This window comes from Strix uralensis, chromosome 5 (assembly GCF_047716275.1).
Source record: "Strix uralensis isolate ZFMK-TIS-50842 chromosome 5, bStrUra1, whole genome shotgun sequence".
In the NCBI taxonomy this organism is placed as follows: Eukaryota; Metazoa; Chordata; class Aves; order Strigiformes; family Strigidae; genus Strix; species Strix uralensis.
The window spans coordinates 81785164-81807354 of NC_133976.1; the positions used below are offsets into that span (position 1 = coordinate 81785164).

The 22191-nt window shown below is 47.5% G+C and overlaps 1 protein-coding gene across 1 annotated transcript; it reads right to left on the bottom strand.

Annotated features, from left to right (window-relative positions):
- Nucleotides 1-514: 514 nt before the first annotated feature.
- LOC141944794 (C-type lectin domain family 4 member A-like) lies at nt 515-22143 on the bottom strand. The gene is made up of 9 exons (XM_074871969.1): nt 20715-22143; nt 14290-14539; nt 10846-11613; nt 8859-9194; nt 5255-5371; nt 2630-2722; nt 1924-2075; nt 1639-1757; nt 515-1092 (listed from the first exon to the last, which is right to left on the bottom strand). Exons 4-9 carry the CDS (start codon nt 8923-8925, stop codon nt 948-950), a joined length of 693 nt encoding a protein of 230 aa, XP_074728070.1. The 5' UTR covers nt 8926-9194; nt 10846-11613; nt 14290-14539; nt 20715-22143; the 3' UTR covers nt 515-947.
- Nucleotides 22144-22191: the final 48 nt, after the last annotated feature.

Below are 22191 nucleotides of genomic sequence, written 5' to 3' on the forward strand. Positions count from 1 at the left end.
GCCACAAAGATGGCCAGGGGGCTGGAGCACCTCTCTTATGAGGAGAGGCTGAGAGAGTTGGGGTTGTTCAGCCTGGAGAAGAGAAGGCTCCAGGGAGACCTTATAGCGGCCTTCCAGTACTTAAAGGGGGACTAGAGGAAAGATGGGGAGGGACTTTTACAAGGGCATGTAGGGATAGGAAAACAGGCAATGGTTTTAAACTGAAAGAGGGTAGATTTAGACTAAATAGAAGGAAGAAATTCTTCACTGTGAGGGTGGTGAGACACTGGCACAGGTTGCCCAGAGAAGCTGTGTCTGCCCCCTCCCTGGCAGTGTTCAAGGCCAGGTTGGACGGGGCTTTGAGCAACCTGGGCTAGTGGAAGGTGTCCCTGCCCATGGCAGGGGGTTGGGACTAGACGAAATTTAAGGTCCCGTCCAACCCAAACAATTCTGTGATCTTATGATTCTATGATACCACAAAACACTTGCAGCTTAGAGAGGGAAAGAGAAGGAGAGATAGACACACAGCACAGAGCCTTTTTCATTGGTCTAATACTGTATTTTCTCATATATAAGAATTCAGTATCTGTTCAGCAAAACCAGTGCAACTAGAGGATATTCTCTGTGTGACTCAACAGAAAGCAGACACCTCTGCTCAAGGAGACAAAAGAAATTGCAGCTCTGAACATCTGTCTTCCTTTCCTGTGTCTTCTTCCTGGAGAACTCAGAGAGAAGAGGACACAAGAGCCCAGGACCTGCTTTGATGAGCCTGAGCCTTCTTGTGGTCCCTGAACCATTACGTGCACTGGGGATGCTGGACACCGAGTCATATCACTTCCACTCACATCGTCCCACCCAGCACAGTGAAGATGCAGGCTCCAGGGCCCCCCACCCCTCCCAACACAGCCCTGCACTGTTCCCAGCTCACTGCTCATCTCTCAGTTTTACTCAGGGTGAGGGTATCTCCATCACACAGTTACTGCAGCAGCCTCACATATTCGATTATGATTATCGCATCTGACATCATTCCAGTTGTTGAGTGTTGTTTCAGGCCTATGGATTACAACGCACTTCTCAGCACTCGTATCACTTGGTTCGCCTTTCCTCCAGAACCTGAGATAGAGACAGACGTGTAACTCGCCAGTGTACTCTGTAAAGCACTGCTGGGGAAGGCCACAGCGGGATGCAAGGCTTGGAGAGGAGACAGAAAAATTCCAGATGCCCAATCATGGACAGTAGTTCTACCACCTTCCTCCCACTCTGATATTCCACTGGAACCACTCTTACATGGAAACCTGCCTTCTTCCTACGGGCAACACCACAGGGCCCTGCTCAGTGCATATACGCGCACATAGGCATGGTGGGGGCCCTATGGAGGTCAGGCAAGGCTGGTCATCTCTGAAGGGTTCTTCCTGCTGGTGAGATGCAGCTTCTTCTGTGCCTACAGCATTGATGGCCACGTCACAGGTAGTTAATTAATAACAGGGATAGGGCCATGTGACCCTGGTGTCCCACACAGCCCTCTCCTGCTCCATCATTGACCTCTCACAAGGGTTTGTCTCACCTCCCTCTCATGCACTAACAGACACCCTCACATCTCCCCTACTTTCTCACACTACCAGCAGCCGCAGCAAACATTCTCCATCCAGGGATACTCACGCTGCTGACACATTAAATGGAGTCTGGTCCACCCATTGCCACTGGCCCACCTTCTCTGCACTCAGACCAATGTAGAAATTCGGTCCTCTTGAAGGTTGTACCTCCTTAGAGAGGAATGCCTGGAAATCAGGGAGAGTGCAATGCCCATGAGGTACAGGACTGAGCAGAGAGACGACACAGAAAGGACATTCTCCTCCCTTGCAGGACAAGGAGGGCTCTGAGTCCCCTCCAGGGCCTGGCACTGTGTCTCTGGCCGCTGTGCCCCACTCTCGGCCATGCACCTACCTGCTCTGCTTTGCTGTTGATCACCACCAGATGGGAGCCCATCCCAGTGCAGTTCTGCACACTCTCAGCCCAGGACATTGTATCATCTGAGATATAATAGCATTTTTTTTGAAAGCGTTTCCAGCCCTTCGGGCAGCACATCCAGCCTCGCTCTGTGCAGGGAGAGACCGCAGAGGTGAATGCTAATAACAAGAGACATGGTGATTGCAAGGACCCTTGTGCTCCAGGGATGATGCTCATGTTCTCCTTAGATCACTTTTCCTGACAGAAAGCACTTGAAAAAACAAGGATAGTACAGATATTGTACCATCCCACTGCTTTGCAATATGACCAGTGAGCTTTGTGTACACAAGTCCATGGTAATCCTTGTAACATGATCTCAGGTCTTGACAAAGTTATTCTGGTGATCTGGTTTGACTTCTCCTTGTACAGTCTCCTTTAGGCCCTTAGCCCCAGGGAACAGGGGATATTGCCCCTTTTCCTGACTAGAGCTGCACTTCACAGCCACCCTGCCCTCCAGCACACCATTAACAGGGCCCTCTCCTCCCCCTAAGCTGATAGCAGGAAATCCTTTCTCCCCCCACCTCTCTCCTCTGCACTCTGCCTCTCCAGAGTCTGCTCCCACTGCTGCTGGCTGTCACAGCAGACCCCAGCATTCACTGTCCCCATCCCAAAGACCTCCTGCACCCCTGCCAGCACTACTGACCTTTGCCTTGTGGCTCCGCTGAGCTGCACCGCCACTCCGTGAATGCCTGCTGCAGGGCTGTGGGCTGGTCACCCTTCCGGGAGAAGGGAGCAACTGGAAAGGGAGAGGAAAGGCGACAGGATTACCCCTTCCTCCCAGCTCCTCACACACCATCTCTGGGCTTCACTCTTGTTTCCCCAGGTCCCAACCAAGCACTGTCCCAGCATCGCCTCTCCTGGGGCTGTCTCTTTCCATTTCACAACTGGTAACTGCCATCCTCTCAGCGAAGGGAACGGGCATTTCTGCTCCCAGCAGCCCACAGCTGCCCACAAGGACTCCTCTGCCCACTGACTGACAAGATCTAGACAGGATGACATGGCCAACAAAGCTAGAGAAGCCTGTGACCCACCCAAACAGTGCCTGGTGGCCATAGCTGGCCTCTGGTTTGTCAACAGAGTCTGTCCCAGCACCGAGCAGCTGACATCAGGCCCCCTTGGGTGCTGTGGAGCTGAAGGGGTGGGCTTGGTGGATCCCCGGTCCACGGCTCTGAGAAAATTGCCCTGAATAAGTGGTGTGGCTGCCTTCCAGCCAGAAAGAGACAATCTTCCATGTCAGAGAGCAGAAGGACCAGTGGAAGGGCATCACACCGAGGACATGCCAGAAGGGCTGGGATTGATGCCACCCAACCATAGGCTTTTGCCATGGAGATACCTACAGCCAAGCTGCCTGTCTAAATCTCTTTACAGTCAGTGAATAAAAAGCAGCACTTCAGTGGCACTGATAATCTCTAAATGATGTCTTGTTTTATCAAACGTTGCATTTAGAAAAATCATTCTAGTGAGAATGGCAGAGTAATCACAGTGGCCTCTGTGCCTGATGAGTGAACTCCTATAATGGAGGAGGAGATGGGCAAGGCTGATGCGTGACTGGCCACACCTGTTGCAAAGAAAGGTGACCTCTTCTCAACACAAAGGAGACCAGATGGATGGACTTTGATCTATCTAGTTCTGTTGACTGAATCAACCAGTTGCATCAGCTGAGTGAATTGACCAGCTGTGTACCTGTTCATCCCTCTAAAGATCAAAGAGAGGGCAGTGTCTTCCTAAGTTAGCCAGAGGAGCATGGACCGAGTGTATATGTGGCTTAGCCCAAAATAGTGTAAAAACCTGAATTACTAACAAAACCATCTCTCAAGATAGCAATGGGCCTGAGCTGGCTTTAACCCACATATTCCTCCTTGGTCACTGGGGACACGCAGTGTCTTGATGTTGAGCATATTGCAGAGACTGACAGTGAGAACCACATTTGTATTGTGATTCAACTCTGCATTGTGATTGCTACGCTCTGCTGTGTTTTCATTTAAATATATTGCTGTATCACTCTGCTAAATCAAAATCCTACACAACACCAATTAACTTAGATAAGAAAATTTACCATTAAATATGTTACCATTTTACACATGGCAGAGTGTGTGAAATTCACTTGGAAGGTGTGAAACATCTAAAAAAACCTGGCCAGACTGTATCAGACTCTGACAGCCCAACCTAAACCTTCTCAACCATTTGACAAGAGTACTGTGAAAAGTTATACATTTGGGAAGAAAGCAATACAAACTTCCGGCACTCGGGAACTAATGACAGCAAAAGAAAGGGCAGCAATTTATCCTGACAACACGCCTCCTCCAGAATCCATCATCTTTATTGACATTTTGTGCAAACATTCCATGAATGATCTTTAGCAGTGAATGAGAAAAAAACAGTGATCACAGTCACCACAAACATTGTGTGCAAGAATAACTTTTTATGAATTATTCTAGTATACTGCAATTAACACTAAAAAGGTGTGAGAGTTTGCACCACACAGTTAATCCTGGAGATGACAGGACTGTGAAAAGCCATTTTTTCCATTAGGACACAAATTGTGTCCAAGCACCTTAGAGAGCCCAAGTGCAGATGCATCTGCCTTCATAGACACTTGTGCTCCCATTTCCAGTTTTTTTTCCCCCCTCTGTAATTAATTCTGTTTCTTTTTTTGTGTGGTATGAAGATAGAGAACTGTTCCACAGTTCCAAAGAGACGGTGTAATCTGGGAACACTGAAAAGGCCTCAGGGTAAACAGTGGAATATTTGGGGGATGTATGTACACATATACAAAGCCAGGGCAGAAAAGAAAGTCCAAACAACCCTGAAATTCTGAAGATGGTCATGCTTCAAGTAGGGCATTAGACTAGAGACCTCCAGAAACCACTTCCCACCTAACTCTTTCCATCATTCTAAGGAAGAAAATGGGTATAACAGAACCATCTGCCATAATGCTGTGGTAGTCCTAGCTCCCACATACCAGTTGGCCAAAACATCTGCTACCCTGCAAGAGAGAAGTTTGTGCCATGTCGCAACTGTACCCTAAAATCCCCAATGCTTAAGTAGTCAGGAAAGATTCTGCTCCTAAATATACCTTTCAAAGATTCAACATTCAGGTTTTCTGAGCCAAAATGTTTGTGCTTGCATCCTTTCTCATGACAAAACTGTTCCTGAGGAAAAACTCCCTCCTGGTTGGAAGATATTCCCCTCTGGGCTCTGATTTCTCTGCTTTTCTCCCAGCACTTCCCCCAGACCTCTCTCCTGTAGCCATCCTGCACATACTCACCAAGGAGAGCAGTAACAAGGGCAATGCACACCAAGAAGAGCAGCAGCGAGATCAGCCACGGGACCCACTGCGGGTATTTCTGGGGACGGGGCTCATGCTTCTTTGTCTCAGGAGGTACTAAAAGTGAAGGAACACAGCAAATACAACACAGCAGTCAACTATGCTTCAGTCAGTCCACACACTGAGGACGTACAACTCAAGGGAGAGCTGCTCCAGAAAAATGCAATTTCAGTTCTGATGTGGAAGTTACACAGTTTGGGAGAAGGGAAGATTGGGACAGAGCAGGGGACCTCTGTGGTTTCTGGAGAAGGTCAGGTTCAGCAACAGTGTTCACAGCCCCAGCCCAGCTGGCAGTGCTAATTACTGGTGTTTGGGATGAGGCCTTCACATGGCCCCAAAATCTGGAGTGAAAGCATGTCTTTCTAGATGGGGCCCAAAGCTGCCAAGTACAACATTGCTCTATCTGTGATACTTGAGGCATTCATATGAAGATTTCATGCTGACTTCTCCCCAGAAAACCTTTTTCGCCCGCTTCAGTTCCTCTTTAGTTTTTGGATTTTCTGTGTAGAAGAAGGTTGGTGTAAGCCAAATGAGGACAGGAGGCAAAAAATGTACAAAGCTATGATGGCACAGAATCATTGGAAGATAAAAAAAAAAAAAATATTCCCTTCCATCTCTGCTTTCCAAGCCAGGGTTTAGAGATATGCTGTAGTAAAACTAGGTTGTGCAAGGCTGGATGGCTGGGGAGAACAGAGGGCTGGGTCCAGCAGCCTGAGTAAAGTATCCCACTCAGATTCAGACTTACCAGGGCCTGACTTTTGTCTAGAGGAATACTGCCAGTACTGAGGAAGTCTGGGAGCAGGCAGGAGAATGGGTCACAGGGAAGCAGAAGCAAACACTTGTTAAAGACTATTCTAGGTTGTGGCAGGTATGCAAGATGGGGCAAACAGGAGGGTAAAGAAACACCAGCACATGACTGCAGGACAGGAGTAAAGAAGTTTTGGGAGAGACTGATATTAATGAAAAGCTTTAGAGAGACCTCGTTCATTGTTCAGCATGAGATTCCCAAGTGTGCCTGCCAGTCATGCCTAGTAAGCAAGACTTCCAGTAAGTGCTGTTTGGGGAAGCCCTCTGACTACTTCCCAAAGACTTGTAGGAGGTTGTTACAGCAGGGCAAAAAGCATCACCTTTCATTATCAGAAGAGAAAACATTCATAGACAGACAAGACCCAGATTTCCCTGGCCAAATCATGTTTTTCTAGTCAGAGCTTTTGTCTGCAGTGAAAACAAGGACCCAGATCATGGTCTGTGGTCCAGACACCTACTTCAGACAACAGATCTGCCCAGTCCAAATGATTTTTTGATGTGCTGCATGTCCACAGATTGACTGTTCATCCTGTGCCCAGTCAGACCTGTGCGTTCCACACTCACACCCAGGTGGCACAGAGAGCACTGCCAGCATGCATGCACCTCACCAACACAACTGAAGTGCAGTAGATCTTGTGCAAACTCAGTGAGTTAATCTCCCTGCAACATGCTTCCTACAGTTAGTCTGCAAGATGTCCAGCATGATCACAACACAACAGACCTGATGAGAATATGCTGGTTATTCAGCATGTAAATCCATCATCTCCTAGGCACATGCAACAAGTGTGGTACAGCACAGATGCCTATGTTTCTACCTGGGAAATCCTGTTTGGAAATGCAGGAACCCTAACGGCACTGTGGTGTGAAACCCACGCTGGCACTCTCTGCCATCTCCTGCCACAGATTATATGCTGTTTGATTAGCTGCTGCCTTCTCCTCTCTATCTTCCAATGACTGTCAGTTTTGGTATCTCTAGAGTCCAACTGGAAGAGGCTACAAAATGGGAAAACCCAGCTGTGCTTGGCCATTACCAACATGGAGTCCACATGGCCAGAGTAACCACTCAGAAGGCCAACAGAGCAGCAAGACTCCCTCAATTTTTCAATAATTTTCAATCATAACTCTCATACTATGAGCATACCATGAGTCTGTGAGAGACATTAGCACTGTGTGCAGTAGTACTAGTGGACACTTCTCTGAATTCAAAGTATAAGCTACAGCCAGTGTGTGATCACTTGGACAGGTGCACCTAAAGACAGACCCTGAGCACATACTCAAAACTTATAACATGAGCCTGGCATCAGCAGCTCAAGCAAACACAGCTGGATCAGGTGTCCTTGGAATAGGTCACTGGGAACACAATGGGGGACTTCCACCACCCACACCTCACCATGATGGAAATGCTAGCCATAACCAGAACCAGCTAACCCTGGTGCGTTGAAAACAGTGAGATTTCAAGTCAGTGAGGAGTATGTACAGTCTTTATTTGCATGATTCATGCCTCAGAGCGGGCAAGGAATAACCTGGAGATGATGCCTGCTCTGTTTGGGATCATAGAACTGACGTAAAGCTGTAAATAGGCAAGTTAATATCTCTAGCAGCAATATTTATTTATTTATTCACTCATTCTTTTACACACACATACTTTCACCCCTCACCTGCTGGTGTGTAAGGTCCTGTGTCTAAGGGTGGAAGCAATGAGCCATACATAGGACATCTCTATGTGTTCTTACTTGCAGCATAATGACTACAGAATACATACTGATCAGAACATGCCTTAAATTTGCACAAACTCTAGTAGAGACACCATTTTACAACCGTGATTTTTAACAGCAATACAAATTTGTGTGTTTGGTGTGTTAATTATTTTTCAGGAGTGGTAAACATCAATCACAGAATGGGATCCTTCCTCTGTGTATTTTACAGTGTTTTCTTCAAGCCCATTCTTACTTTTAACTTTTGGGTCTCTCTTCTCCAAGGACCATTTCTCAATCAACCAAGGACAATGGGGCTGTAAGTTTCTGCAGCCAGTGTCACCTCTCACAAAACTGTAGAGGGCAACTCACGGCTCTACTGTAAGGAGGCATGTTTGTTCTCTACTGCTGCTCTCTCCGTAAGCAGGAACCTGCAGCATCACTCTGAGAGGCAAGAGCAGGAGCAGCCAGGGCTTGGGCTTATTTGCTGCCATTTGTTGCCCTGGTAGCCCCTACACCTTTGTAACAGATCAAATGGTTTGTAATAAACCATAGTCTCTATTGTTCATACTCAGTATTTGTCCAAAAATTATTCTCTCAACCAAGACTACATAACATGTAAGGAGGCAGCTACTACCTGCATTGTGCCAGAGCTAAGCACTATTACTGTACAGCACCCATCCTGGACCCTCTACCATTTGCCACTGTTGGTGTTGCAACCAGGGGACTAAGGGAGCCCAGATAGGTTCCTTGCTGAATGCTCATTTGAAACCGACTGTTTGTGGCCCCGGTAGTCATCCTCGTTCATGTTGCAACCCCCACCACCTAAAGATTCCCACCTCTCCTCTTGTAGACATTCCTTGACCCTCTTACTTCAGAAGTCCTCCAGTCTCCTGCTCATGTAGTAGTAGACAACTCCTTTTTCTCACCAATTTGTCAAGACCAGGTAGGAAACAGTCACAGAAGGAAAAGTCACCATTCCCTGTTCTTCAGCCCTCCTCCCTCCAGGTCCCCTTCCCCTGGATAACCCATCCATTCCTTACCTTCAATCACTGCAGCCGGTGATGCATTCTTGAACTTCACCTCAGCGTAGGTGATTTCTGATGCCATTTAAGCACAGTGTGAACACTGGCCCTGTCCCCTTGTCCTTAGTTTTGCCACATAGAAGGTCAGCCTTTGAGGTCCCTGGTTTTTGAGGGAGACACCGATAAGTTACTGTGCTTTTCCCATCTGCTCGTTCACCCTCTGTCTGCAAAGAAGGTTGTGCTGGACACTGGAAGCACTGGTGGTAACCTGAGAATTCCTGGGAGCTCAGAAATGCTCTGAACAGATCTTCAGTTTCTTAGCCCAGGAAATCAGTCCCAGCACTATGGAAACTTCTGAGAGAGAAAATTAAAACGAGAACTTAACTGAAAAGGAAGTTGCACTCCTCCTTCCCCATGTCAGATTCTCAGCTGGTAGGCTTCCTTTTTAATATCTCTTGGTTGTTTCTTTTTTCACACTTCTTTTTTAACTCTCTGTCCTTCCCTTATCTTCATGCCTTTCTTTGTCTGTTAGTAATTCTACCATTGCTCTTAGGTTTGGAGCTATCACTGGTTTTAGCCCAGTTTAACCTGCAGCACAGCCCAATACAAAATGCATTCTGCCCTCACTTGTCTCTTGTGGTTAAGCTGCATTTGCTACATCAAATATCCCATGCTATAACTCATCCTGGGAAGTCAGCCCCAGTTGGCAGCTAACACTAGAACAAATCTCAAACAAGGAACTGTCTCTATAGAAGTGAGACTGAGGAGTTGCAGCCTCAGGCAGAGGACTATAAATAATCAAAAGTCTGATATATCCAAGGAGAAGTAGAGAAGGATGAAGCCAGGGTCGGGGAGGAGAACAAGCAAAGTGGAATGAAAAAAATGGGGTTGATAGTTTGATAGGTTATTGGAAAGAGCACACACAGAGACCTTTCTATCACAACCTGATTTACAGCCTGTGGAAGTTCAAAGAAGTGCTTGCTTCAGGGAGTCAGGCTGCATTTCTGAGGCTGAAAGGGCTGGTTTCTATTTTTTGCTCCAACACTTTCATTTATCTCCCTTTCCTGCTTTCTAGTAAAGGCCTATGATATTACCTTGGGGAAAATGTCAGACTAATGTTTAGTCTGATTTCAAGCTGGGGCAGATGTTGAAAGGAGACAATTAAGGGAAATGGCGGCTGAGATACATGCTGAATCAGAAAGACTTCTTCGAAGAAATGCCAATGAGTCAGGATACCCGGGAGAAAAAGGGTGAGAAGCGTTCAGTCAGCAGATAGAATGGTTTGGGTTGGAAGAGACCTTAAAGGTCATCTAGTTCTGATGCCCCTGCCATGGCAGGGACATCTTCCACTGCTTCAAGTTGCTCAGAGTCCCATCCAACCTGGCCTTGAACACTTCCAGGGAAGGGGCAGCCACAGCTTCTCTGGGCAACCTGTGCCAGTGCCTCACCACCCTCACAGCAAAGAATTTCTTCCTTACATCTAATCTAAACCTACCCTCTTTCAGTTTAAACCTTTGTCCTTTGTCCTATTGCTACAGGCCCTGGTAAAAGGTCTTTCTCCATCTTTCTTTAAAAGCTCCCTTTATATGTTGAAAGGCTGCAATAAGGTGTCCCTGGAGTCTTCTCTTCTCCAGGCAGAACATCTCTCTCAGCCTCTCTTCATAGGAGAGGTCTTCCAGCCTTCTGATCATTTTCAGTAAGGTCTCCAAAACAACCAGAATGAAGAAGGAGGAAGGTTTGCTTGGTTGTTTTGCTAGCTGAAATTTCCTCAAGGCAGACCAGAATGAGACACTCACAGGACATCCAGGGAGCTAGCATGGAGGGTACACAGGGCAGAGCTGGAGGTGAGACAGGACAGTTGCAAGGAAGAATACGCATCAGACAACAGAGGAGAACAATGTGGCAGAAGGTGGAGGACAAGGGAGGGATGTAGTGGACATATGCACACAGATTATGGAGAACTGCCCCTAAACAGAATGGGGCATATATAGCTGGATTTCTTTACCAAGGAGCCTCCTCATGTCTCCTGTGCACTGAGCTGGCTTCACTTGTCCTTTTTGTATTGTGTGCAAAGAGGGTGACTTTTATACAAGAGGAGCAGCTGCAGGCCAGAAGTCTGGTTCCTTGAGAAGATGTATGCTGCCTGCTTTTCTTTCCAACATCCTTCCAGCACTTTCCTTTGCCTTCAGGCTTCACCTTCTCACTAGAATTAAGCCTCCCTAAGTATTTGCTGAAACCTAGTTATGCCTTCAAACTTCATGCTGAGATTTTAGCCAGAGTAATCCTCTGTGTGCTTCCCCTCTGCCACAGCCAACCAAACCACAACAGACTCAGTCTCAGGGGGAAAAGGCTTGCTTCCTGGCAGGGTTTCAAACTTTCCACTGTGAAGAAACAGGAAATACAATCAGCAGACAGAGAGGAAGTCACAGTGCAGCTTCATGAGGTTTTTGCCATTGAAACACATCTCCAAACACAGCTGAGGCATTTCAAATGTAAATTCAGAATCTAGCTGCTGATTTTATTAGAATACACCAGATTGCACTCAAACACCAGGAGACAGCTCAATTCTTCCTTTTCAGCCATAAGAGTTGTTATTTGCTGTCAAAATTCAACCCTGAATCATACTTCCATAGGACACAACGATGGGCTCTTGTGCAACAACAGTGAGGTGATATTTCTGAGGGTAAAATTTGTACTTCCAATTTCATATGCATTGATGGCATGAAAATGGGTGGGAGATAGGGAGAATTGAGCCCAGCAGTTAGTTGTGGGGCTGAAAATAGAAAAAAAATAGGACCTTGCTTAAAAAAAACCCCAAAACTCGCACTTTGTTTCCTTGCATTTCCACTGCTGTTCCTCAGTTCCTCCCTTCCCCTTCTACCTGTGTTCTGCCCACCCCATGCAGCACACCCTCATCCACCCACAATACCACAGACATCTTTCATCTCAACCCCACTCAGCACTGCCAGGTACCTCCCACACACCTTGCAAGCCCCAGCTTCTTTCTAGGACTCGTGTGTTTGCTCACCACAACAGTCCTGCTTTCCCTCCTTACTCATGCTCCAGCTGCTGCCTTTAGGTGGTTGCCTAGCTGACACAATCAGAAAGAGGTACTAATGCTCTTTCTTCCCTACCTGTCAATGAATTTTGAGTAAGGTAGTATCTGCAAGGCTTTCACCTCACAGCCAATTTCACCTAATTTTGCAAGCAGGCCCATGTAACAGCAGAGGAGACAGCACCATCACATGTGCCTTACTTCTTTTGAAAATCAAGCTGAAGCAGTTGAGTTAAAATTGAATTCATAAGCAAAGAGAAGGACTTGAATCCTAGAGCTGTGACCCCACACATTCCAAAAAAATCCCCTTTTGAAGTTGAGCACAGCTGTGGCGGAGGCTGCAGGGAAGTGAGACACTTGTTACAAGCCAGTCAGAATGGAGAGGGGCAGCTGAGGGCATTCAGTCATCACAAATAGCATGGAGGTTACACAGGGACATCAAAATTGGCAGCCCAAAGCCAATACCTAGTACCTCTTTAGAAGATTTGACAAAAGGCAAAAGGAAGTTGACACAGCTAAAACGTTGAGGGTTATTAGTATGTGTTCTTCAACAAGTTGACCTTCCATTTGAATGAGGAAAATTGAAATGATCATGACCTCCAGTAAGTATAAAATCACAACAAAGCAAAGGTAAAAAAGAGTCTGAAAAACAACTAGCAGAAGCCATCAGAACTAGCAATAATTTCTTTCCTAAGGCTACTGAAAAGCAGAAACCTTTTCACAAGTTTTGAGGACAACTGAAGAGCAGGGTATAAAAGAAGCAGTCAGAGAGAACAAGGACATCAAAACAAAGCTAAATTAATTATTTGTGACAGTGGAAGAAATTCCCACAAGAACTGTGTTTTGTGGGGCACTAAACTAAAAGACCTGTCGAAAATAAAAGTGTGCGAAAGGTACGGAATTAGTAGGTCTGGGCAAGATGGTCCCAGAGGTTCCCAAGAAACTCAGGGGTGACACAGTTGCTAATAGCAGTGGGTGGCCTCTTGCCTTAAACTGCCTTTTAATCAGCAAATGGCAGGATGGCAAGGAATATATAAAAGGGAGGGGAGGGGAGAAATCTAGGGAGATTTAGGAAGTTAAAGGTTTGACATCTGTAGTGGCCAAGTTAATAGAAATTGTATCAAAAGAATGAAACTAATGGAATGTGTGTAAGTATGATGTACTTTGGGAAGAGTCAATATAACTCCTGTAAGGAAATCCTGCCTCTTGTAGTTCTTTGGGGGGTCAGTAATCACATGCATGAGAATAATCTAGCTCCCCATGAAATTCCTCAGCAAAAACGTCTAAGGAAAGTGGGCAGCCATGGGATAACAAGGCAGATCTTTTCATAGTAAGCAGACAGAAAAGTGAGTAGGAATTAATAGACAGTTCCTCAATGGAGGGAGAACACCTACAGAACTCTGCCAGGTCTGTAATAGGACACACACTAACATTTCCTTCATCAACATGGCGAAGAGGAATTGATATGATAAAATCTGCTAATGATACCAAATTATTCAGGGCAGTTATTCAAGAGCCAGTTGCAAAGAACTGGAGAAGGATAAGACTGAGTAGCAGGGTGACAAAAGGACAGAGTCCTGTGTAGGTAAGCAATGCTCTTTAGGGAAGTGGGTAACGAAGCAATGCACTTTAGGAAAATCAGCCCTGACTTCACACATAAAATAACGGGCTCTGAGGTAACTATTGTCACATGCAAAGAAAAATGTCAGATTTTAACAGATGTATGAGAAAATCTGTTCAGAGGCAGAAAGAACAGCAAATCAAACATAGGAATAGCAGAAAAAAGGCACAAAGAACAGTACAGAAAATATTGTTACAGCACTGTATCATTATGTCCTCATAACTCAAATCATCTCAAGAAGGATACAGTGGGTCCAGAAAAGGCTCAGAGAAAGACAAGGGTGAAAAAAAGTATAGCATGACTGCCACATAAAGAACAACAAATTGAGATAGGACATTTGCACCCTGAAGATGGGAAGAGAGAGAGGCTTACAAAAATCATCTAGGAAAGGCTGAGTGATGACTGAGTCATTTCTGGTTTTTTTAATACAAGAACTACAGGGCATTAAAAGAAGAGAAGGGGGGTCACTTAATGAAGGAAGGTGGTTCTTCACAAAACTGAGTTGGGCAATGGACTCCTTAACCCAGGATGCTGGGCATCTGAAAGCTTACTTGGCTTAAAGGTGGAAACTGGAAAAAAATAATGGGAGAGAAATGCACTGAGGGTTTGCTTAATGCAAAGTAACTATACCCTGCTTGGCAAGTTCCTGTTCTGATAACATTTGGAATGGGGCAAAACATTAAAAGAGAACACGTTGTATGCTTGCCCTGTTTTTATTCTTTAGGCACTAACATCAGTATGATCTTTCTAGATTATTTGTCCAGAGCCCCTACCAGGTGGAGGTTGGTCAGGAGACAGTCAGGTGCTAAGAGCACAGCTTGAGGTTCTGTATCCAACAGCATGAAGGGTGTTACTGATGTGGCTCTCATCCTCTGAGTGGGCTTCAGCTCCTCCAGACAGCTGGGCTGCCAGTGGGGCAACCTTGGGTAGAAGAGCGGTCTTTCAGGGAGAACACCTCTGCTGTTCCACCAGTTGTGGAGTCTCCCCCTGAGCACAGACACAGGGAAGGCAGCTTGCTGCATCCTGGAAAGCAAAGCAGAAAGCAAGAAAGGCAGAAAGACAGAAATGAGGTGGGGGAGGAATTTCCTCTAGCCAAACTGGATTCTATCCATCTACTGTCATTCGTGTAACTAAGTATTTATCACCACTCAGCCTTATGCATAGTTTTGTTCAGCTTCTTGAATAGAGCACAAGACCGTCTCACAAGACCTTATTCAAGCACAGCCCACACCCAGTCCTTTCATAAAACTGCCTGCACTGGTCTTACCTGGACCCTAGCTGCCCGCTGATAGGACAGTCCTACCATCATCTGCTCTTATGGCACCTCTGGCTAGCGCAGTCCTCCAGGTCACACAGATAAAGACAGCCTAGACCCAATCCTGGCTTTTTGTCCCTGCACTTGGATGAGAAGAGCATCAGAAATGCATGCCACCCTCTTGGGCTTCCCCCTCCACATCACCTTGCTCCCCTCCTAGGGGTTAAGGCCATGGAGGTAATAAAGGGAGAGCAGAGCCCTTGCAGCCAAGGGAAGAGCATAAAAAGGCACTGAAGCATGAAGAATGGGGCCCCAAGGCACGACATTAGTAAGGGATGGCAGATATCTAATCAAAAGGATTCAGGCAGTGGAGAGCTCCTTGAGAACGTCTGAGGGATTTGGCTGGTTAGAGGGAATCTAGCAATAAATGATCCCACTGCATATCCTGCTGCAAGGAACTGGTTAGGGCAGGATGCTGCAGATCTCACTGCAGGAGCTGAGCTCCCCCAGCTGCAGGGGACAGTGTGGGAGCACAGCAGCCTGCTGAGACCTGAGAGAAAGGCATCCTATGCCCTTCTTGCCTATGGCTGACAGCACTGGCCAGAGCTGCAGGGAGAAGAAACCTCTTCTGGAAGGCAGCCACCCCTGCTGATGCCAGAAGGTGAAGTGGAGTGCCATACAGATATACTAGGAGACTTTAGGAATAAATGGGTTATATGGAGCTGTGAAAGCTCAGAGGAAAGGACATTTGAACATCTAGGGGTGAAGAGGAAACAGAGAAAAACTCAATGGAGAGTGAGAAAGGGAGGCGAGAGCAGAGAGTGAGATAGATAAAACAGAAGGTAGCACTGCAAAGCCACACGAATTTCTGGCAGGTGGCAGCACTTCACCACAGGCAGGCCTGAGTCAGCAGCAACACTTTGTGTCCTCAGCAAAAACACCTAGAATGACACTCTAGCACTTTCACAGAGACCAGCAGCTCCCCAAAATGCTACAGTTACAGTACCATGCCAAGCATGGCGGAAGGAAATAAAAGTAGGAGAGATGAGAAAGAAATGTTCTTCCCCGTCCACATCTTTGCCAAGCTTTAGCAAGAGCTAAGGGTTTCAAGCAGAACAGACCATGTCCCAAAGCTATCTGAGCCGAGGGAGCTCAAACTCAGTCAGCTTTGGAAAGTGAAAGTCATGTGCTCACCTGTGGTGATAGGTTTCCCAAATCCCTCAAGTATAAGGGAAAGAATAAGAGAAGCAAGAACAGTATCCAGGGAACCTTCAAAAAGACAAGAAGCCCCAGCCCACCTCTTTACATACACCATTAACCCAGGATTGTTTCTTTAGAAAAGATACATATCATTTATTTCCCCTAATTAACAAATTATCCAACCAAAGCCAACAGAGGACACATACAGATGCATTAGCCCACAGCTTTGTTTTATGCCATTACTGGGAACATCACACCTTCACCCCCCTCTTCTTTTGGATCTGAGCCACAAGTCTCAAGGCTAGAAGTTGTGGGAGATCAGATGCAGGTACTGCAGTTGCTTGCCACAGCTGCACATCTGACTCCAAACCTGGGCCAGATGCAAGTCCTGGTCAGACCCAGGGGCCTGTTTCAGAGGCAGGGCTGTGAAGTTTAGCTTCTCGGAGTGGCCACATGGGATTTCCATGGACAAACTGCAGCCATGTAACACCCCCCCACAGAAGCAATCCTTCATGCTTCATTGTCGGTTCTGTCCAACGATCGCACCGATCTTGATGTCCTTGAATTCAGTGTGGCTACACCTCTGCCCAGTGAGGTGAATGCACCTAATCTCCCTCTTTTGAAGCAGGAGTGGGGGGAGCGGAAAGAAAAGCACAAAAATGGAAAACAACCACAGTCACTGAGCAAGCATGGGGGCTATCAGGTAAGGTCATCCAGACCCATGCTGTAACCTTAGGGCTACTTATTTGATCTCAAGCTGGTTCCCTCCACATCCTCACATCCTCTCCGTGCACATGAAGAGAATGCAGCAAAGCCTTCCCAGAGGGAGGTTTTGGGGAGAGCTGCACTGGCTAGGCTGTCCCACCAGATGGCACTGGAATAGCAGCACAAACCTCAGGCCCTGCAGAGCTTGCCTCAGCATGGACATCGTGTGGCTCCCTCACGCTGCTCCTATCCTCAAGAGTAGGTCTATCAGGAAGATTGTAAATGGCCTGTGCTGACCCTTACCCTGCACCCTATAGCCAAGAAGTCCCTGCACGCCATTTGGAGCCTCTGCGCCCATTGCACGCTACGCTCTTGCTGGCCAGCAGCGGGGCGAGGGACACCATCGGCCTCCAGAGCAGCGCAGCCGTCCTAGGCATCCAGTCAGGAGGGGACAAGTCAAAAGCCATCTGGAAACACCTGCAGAAAGCTGAATTAAACCCAGGGAGTACAGTCAACTCAGCTGGATGCTCCCTGGCACCTCATCACCGAAGTAGGCTGAGTAAGTTTTAATGCCAGGCAGCAAGGGCTCTAGCTTTGGGGTTCAAACTGCACGCAGGACACAAATGTCAGCACAGTTGGGTGGGGAAGAGCACTTTGTATTTGAAGGGCACACTCTCCAGATGCCCGCGTCACCCACTTTTACCACGCTAGGACGCTGAAGTCAGCACCGGCACAGTAAAGCGAAGGGCGGGCAAACTGCGCTCCCAGGTGCCAGCCTCCAGCACAGAGCCAGGACTGACTCAGAGGGCGAAGGGCCCCTGCTGCCAGCTCCTCGCAGGCCCCGGAGCTGCAGCCGGCACTGACACAGAAGGCAAAGTGCTCCTTGCTGACTCACGCTGGCCTGCAGCACCGTGGCCTGTCTCCTAGACTCTGTCTCCAGTCCACGCTTATTTTCATATTTAGCACTTTTAAGACTGGGCAGGCACAGCACACCATGCTGGTCCTTGCACAGCCTCTGCTCTTCCTGAGCTGAAGGATCACCGTCAGACCTCGTCGTTCCCCACCACCCACCAATCCCCCACATCAGATGTCTCACCGGACACTGCTGGCCCACTGCGGGACCCACCTCACCACAGCCTAGCACAAAAGTTGTGCTAGGAAATAGTTCAGGCTGGAGGTATCTCATTCAGACCTTGCTCAAAGCAGGGCTACTTCTGCAGCTAGATCAGGCTACCCAGAGCAGGTTCTCGGCTTACAGTAACCCTATTTTGGTATGGAATGTATTGCTTAAGGACTTTTCCTGTTCTTCTACCCAAAAAGTATGCAGTGGTCATTTCCAAGCATGCTTTGTACATGTACCCATGGTATTGACTTCAGCTTTAGGGATTAGTGACACCAGCCCCTAACTCTGGGCCAGACATGCTGCCTATGCTGCTGTATCTATAGCCTCTTAGCACATATTCTTCAAAGGAAATGCTCTCCTACTGCTCTCCTCTTGGTCCTGTTGCTCATTAGGATCCAGTTCCTTGTCCCCGCCAGCTAACCAAAGCGACAGTTTGTGTAGCACTACTGATGTAGCACCTCCCCACATCTTTGAACAGTTTGCTTCACACCGTAATCAGTGCTTATGGACAAGTGCTTAGACTTCACTTTAAAAAAGACTAGGAGGGCTTCAGTTCCTATGGGCCAAACTTTAAAGACAACATACACACACATGTGTATCCACAAGAGGAGGTATGTGCCTGCCCTGGGACATCTCAATTCCAGCCCTACACCGCGCTGTCTGTGCACAAGGGCACTGAGGCACAGAGGGCATTCAGATAGCAGAATATGGCTACATTTGGAAGCACCAATTCCATTACTGGCAAACTGTCAAGAGAGATGAAGAAAAAAACCAAAAATCTTTAAGCCGTGCTTCTGTAAACTTGACCAGGGGTCAGTTTTAAGTCATTCAGGAAAGCATCTGAATGACAAATCATGATACTGGTGGACATGAAGGCAAAGCTGCTATTGGACTGAGGGAAGCATTCAATAAAAGCCAATACAAACTCTGCTGTCACTCAAAGCTCTTCTGGTCTGTTTTAAACCAGACCCACCGAAGTTCTTGATCCGGCATCCTATGGTTGCCTACCTCCTACTCCTTTGTGCCTCCTGTATGCTAAAGTCAAGACACCTCTTCCTTTCCCTCCCATCTCAGATGCTTTTGGGAACACCTGCAGATGCGTCCAGCCCTTGCTCACATCCCTCCCAGGCACACCTCTCCCCTACCCAGGGGAAGTCACTTCAGGCAGCCAACCCAGGGAGTCAGCACGCTCTTGCTGACAGATGCCAGCTGCGATTTTCCAGAGAGCACTTCACCAGTACTAGCTAGCTCCTGGGTGATGTTTGCCTGCATCCCCCTCTCCCAGAAGCTGGGGGCTTCTGGCAATCCCTGGAGATGGTGGCTGAGCCCGAGGGTTGCCAGAAGCCCTGCAACAAGGCGATTCAGCAGAAGATGGCAGCACACGGTCATGGGTGAGGCTGAATTTGCAAGCCCTTGGTCGCAGGTGTCACCAACCCAGCCAGACTTGCAGGCCAGGCTAGGAGGGCAGGGGAGCACCACACCTCTTTACATCTAAACATAAGACTCAACACAAAGGCTGCAAGTTACAGGCAGCTCCCTCCTTCAGGGAATGTCTCTTCAAACTGCCTCAAGGATTAAAAAGCTGGTCACCTCAGCAATCCAGCTGCCTCTGCCCCACCACGGAGGAGTTGTCCTCCTACAACAGCCGGGAAAGAAAAGGGAAAGGAGGCCATTGCAAGTTACCTGGCTGGCCTGCCCTAAACATTAAGTGATGCAAGAAGTTCACCACAGCCTCCCAGCAGTGACAGCTGGCAAGACGTGGCTGTGGTTGGGAGCCACAACGTGCACCAGCTGCTGCTGGCTGATCTTCCCATGCTCAGAGACAGTCACAGTGAATGTCTGTCAGAGCCCCAGCTCTGGATGAGGACACACAGCTACAGCTAACAGCAGCTGGCAAAATTAAGCTATCAAACTAGAAGGGTACTACATCCTGCAATGTGCTTTTCCTGACTATTAACATAGACAAAGCTATTAACTTGGAAGAAAGAGACCTAAAATGGTCTCTAGACTGAGAATCTATTGTTCACATAATGTAATGAGCACTCAATGGATTGCCTAGACCTTGAGGCGTTACAATGTGTGTTAACTACATAGGCCCCAGTGCTCTGGTTTTATGCATTAACAGCACAGTTGGGCTCCCTCCCAGAGCTGGGCAGGTTTATGGCGATTTAACAGGATGAGTTCAGATTCGGATCCTGTTCCCCCCTCAAAGCTCAGGAAGACTTCAGGGTTTTGGTTTCTTGTTTGGTTTTTATTTTGTTTGATTTCCTCCAATGGACACCTTTTCCTCTCCATTTCTTCAGGAGTCCAGACACATCACCAAGGCTTTGTTAAAGCTAGGGAGTTTGTGCCTGCAATCCATACTGTGTGGCTGTAGTAAGGAACAGTTACTGCACAGCTGTGAGACAGGAGTTTTAAGTCACAGAATGTAGAACTGAATTAATGGGGGAAGGGGAGGGAATGTTCACATCCCAGCTCAACTACAGCTCTTGCAAAAGAAATAACCACCAGACAAAACTGGGATCTTCCCTTTGACACTTGTTTCTTGACTCTTTCTACATGCTACAGTCTGTCTCCCATTTGGCATGAACTTTTCTCCCCCTTTGGCCATTGTCCCTCTCAGACTGAGGACAGCTCTTCCCAGCCGCCTAAGGAAATCAGTTGATCTATTAAGTGGAACATAATAAATGTTCAGGAGATAATGAGTTTGAGCTGCTGATCCACATTAAAGGCCTGGCCTTAATCCTTTACCTAGAGAACGCTATTTTCTGCGACATAAGAGACTGTAGGTCTCAAGCAGTCTGCACACTGGCTTCTGCAATGTTAGAAAAGCCACTGGCAACAAAAAGTGCAGGAAGAGGTGGAAGGATTCAGCCAGTCCAGCTGCAGGCCAAGTCATTTCACCAGTAACTTACCATCACAGCCAACTTCTCCCACTAGGGATGGAAATACCGTTCCTGACAGTCACCAAGGAGAAGGGAGAGAGGATTTATACAAGACACATCAAGCTGCTGTGTTCTAGCAGGTCTCACTGCAAGGAAAGACACGGGGACCTGAAAGATCTCCAGAAAGATCTCCAGAAAGAACTAAGCTCTCCCTCCTGAACTGCTTTGCAGTCCCCTGTGCTTCTCTGTGCACCAACAGGAGCACATCCCAGCACCTCCCTTAGCTACACCTCACCTGAAAATCCTCCTAGTCTGGAGAAATACCCTCTTAAGACTATTCAACCCTTTTGCTGCAAGTACCTACTGAAAAGTCAGAGAAACTTCACCATAGCTCAAGGACAAGACCCTTCATCTTCTGCCTGGCCAGGACCTACACAATACACCCACCCTATTCACCAAAACAGGGCAACATCTTTGCTTCCAGATCTGAAGAAAGATAGAATTCTTTTTTGGCCACCACAGCTGCTAGAATGTTTGACAATGACACCAGCGTTTACTGGTGCCATTCAAACAGCTGACTTAAAAGGTTAAGACTTCTCATCTTTACCCAGATCACAAGACCTCCATTGTACTTTCAACACAACAGATATAGAGCTTTGCTGTCTGGCAGAGGAACACTGAGCAAGTGTGACTGTGCAAGAGATGGCTGTGAGCAGGCTTGATAGTAGAACATCAGGGCCCTGAGCATATTCTCCATCTTCTGGGGGAGTGTCTGCCTGGACTCAGGTCCAGCTTAAATAACACAGGTGGTGTCTGGCTTTGAGAAACCTCGGCAAGGTTTGCCTTTGAGTTCATCTCAGCTAAGGTTCTCACCCTTGATCCCTGCCTGAGCTAGTGCAGCCATGCCCACGCCTGGCCACGTACCCTGCTGATCTAAACCCTCAGCCTGAGCTGCTCCAATCTTCCTGCTCAGGTACTGTGGGGCTGTGCCTTTGCCAGCAGGGCCACTGTCCCTGCCTGCCTTGCTGTGACTCAGCTTCCAGCCTGCTCTCCCTTTCCGAGCAGCCTGTCCCTGCTGCTCCCAGACACAGGGCCCACTCAGCTCACCTTGCTCATCTCTGCAGTCAGCAGAGAGGCTGCTTCCCATTTGCAAGCGTGGCAAGAATCAATTCTTCAAACATCTGCAGGGTGTAGAAGCCTTTAACATCTGAAATGCTAAATGGCAGGGCAACTAAGTTTTCTCACTTGCTAGTTTTATCCATATTCTTACCAAGCATCACATACACCCCTACAGCCAGGCCTGTTTCCATGTTGTAGATTTTGGGGGTTGGGTTTTTACCCATTTGGAAGTGCCATAGGTCATATTCGTGTCCCTCTTCCATGCTCCTGCTTCTTCGCCCAGACAGAGCCTGAACCTGTTCACTCCCAAAGTTGTTCTTGTCCAATCTGGAGGCCATAACACACTTGCAGAAGGTTAAGTAGGCTACCAGGATCTTGCTGGAGATAA

Bases quoted from the DNA above. Each gene is read 5' to 3' on its own strand.
- LOC141944794 (XM_074871969.1), bottom strand. From the start codon at position 8,925: ATGGCATCAGAAATCACCTACGCTGAGGTGAAGTTCAAGAATGCATCA. The intron at 1,758-1,923 runs GTAGGTGCATGG...CCTGATTTCCAG, and splicing joins TCAACAGCAAAGCAGAGCAG to GCATTCCTCTCTAAGGAGGT. The intron at 1,093-1,638 runs GTGAGTATCCCT...TCTCTATCTCAG, and splicing joins CCATTTAATGTGTCAGCAGC to GTTCTGGAGGAAAGGCGAAC.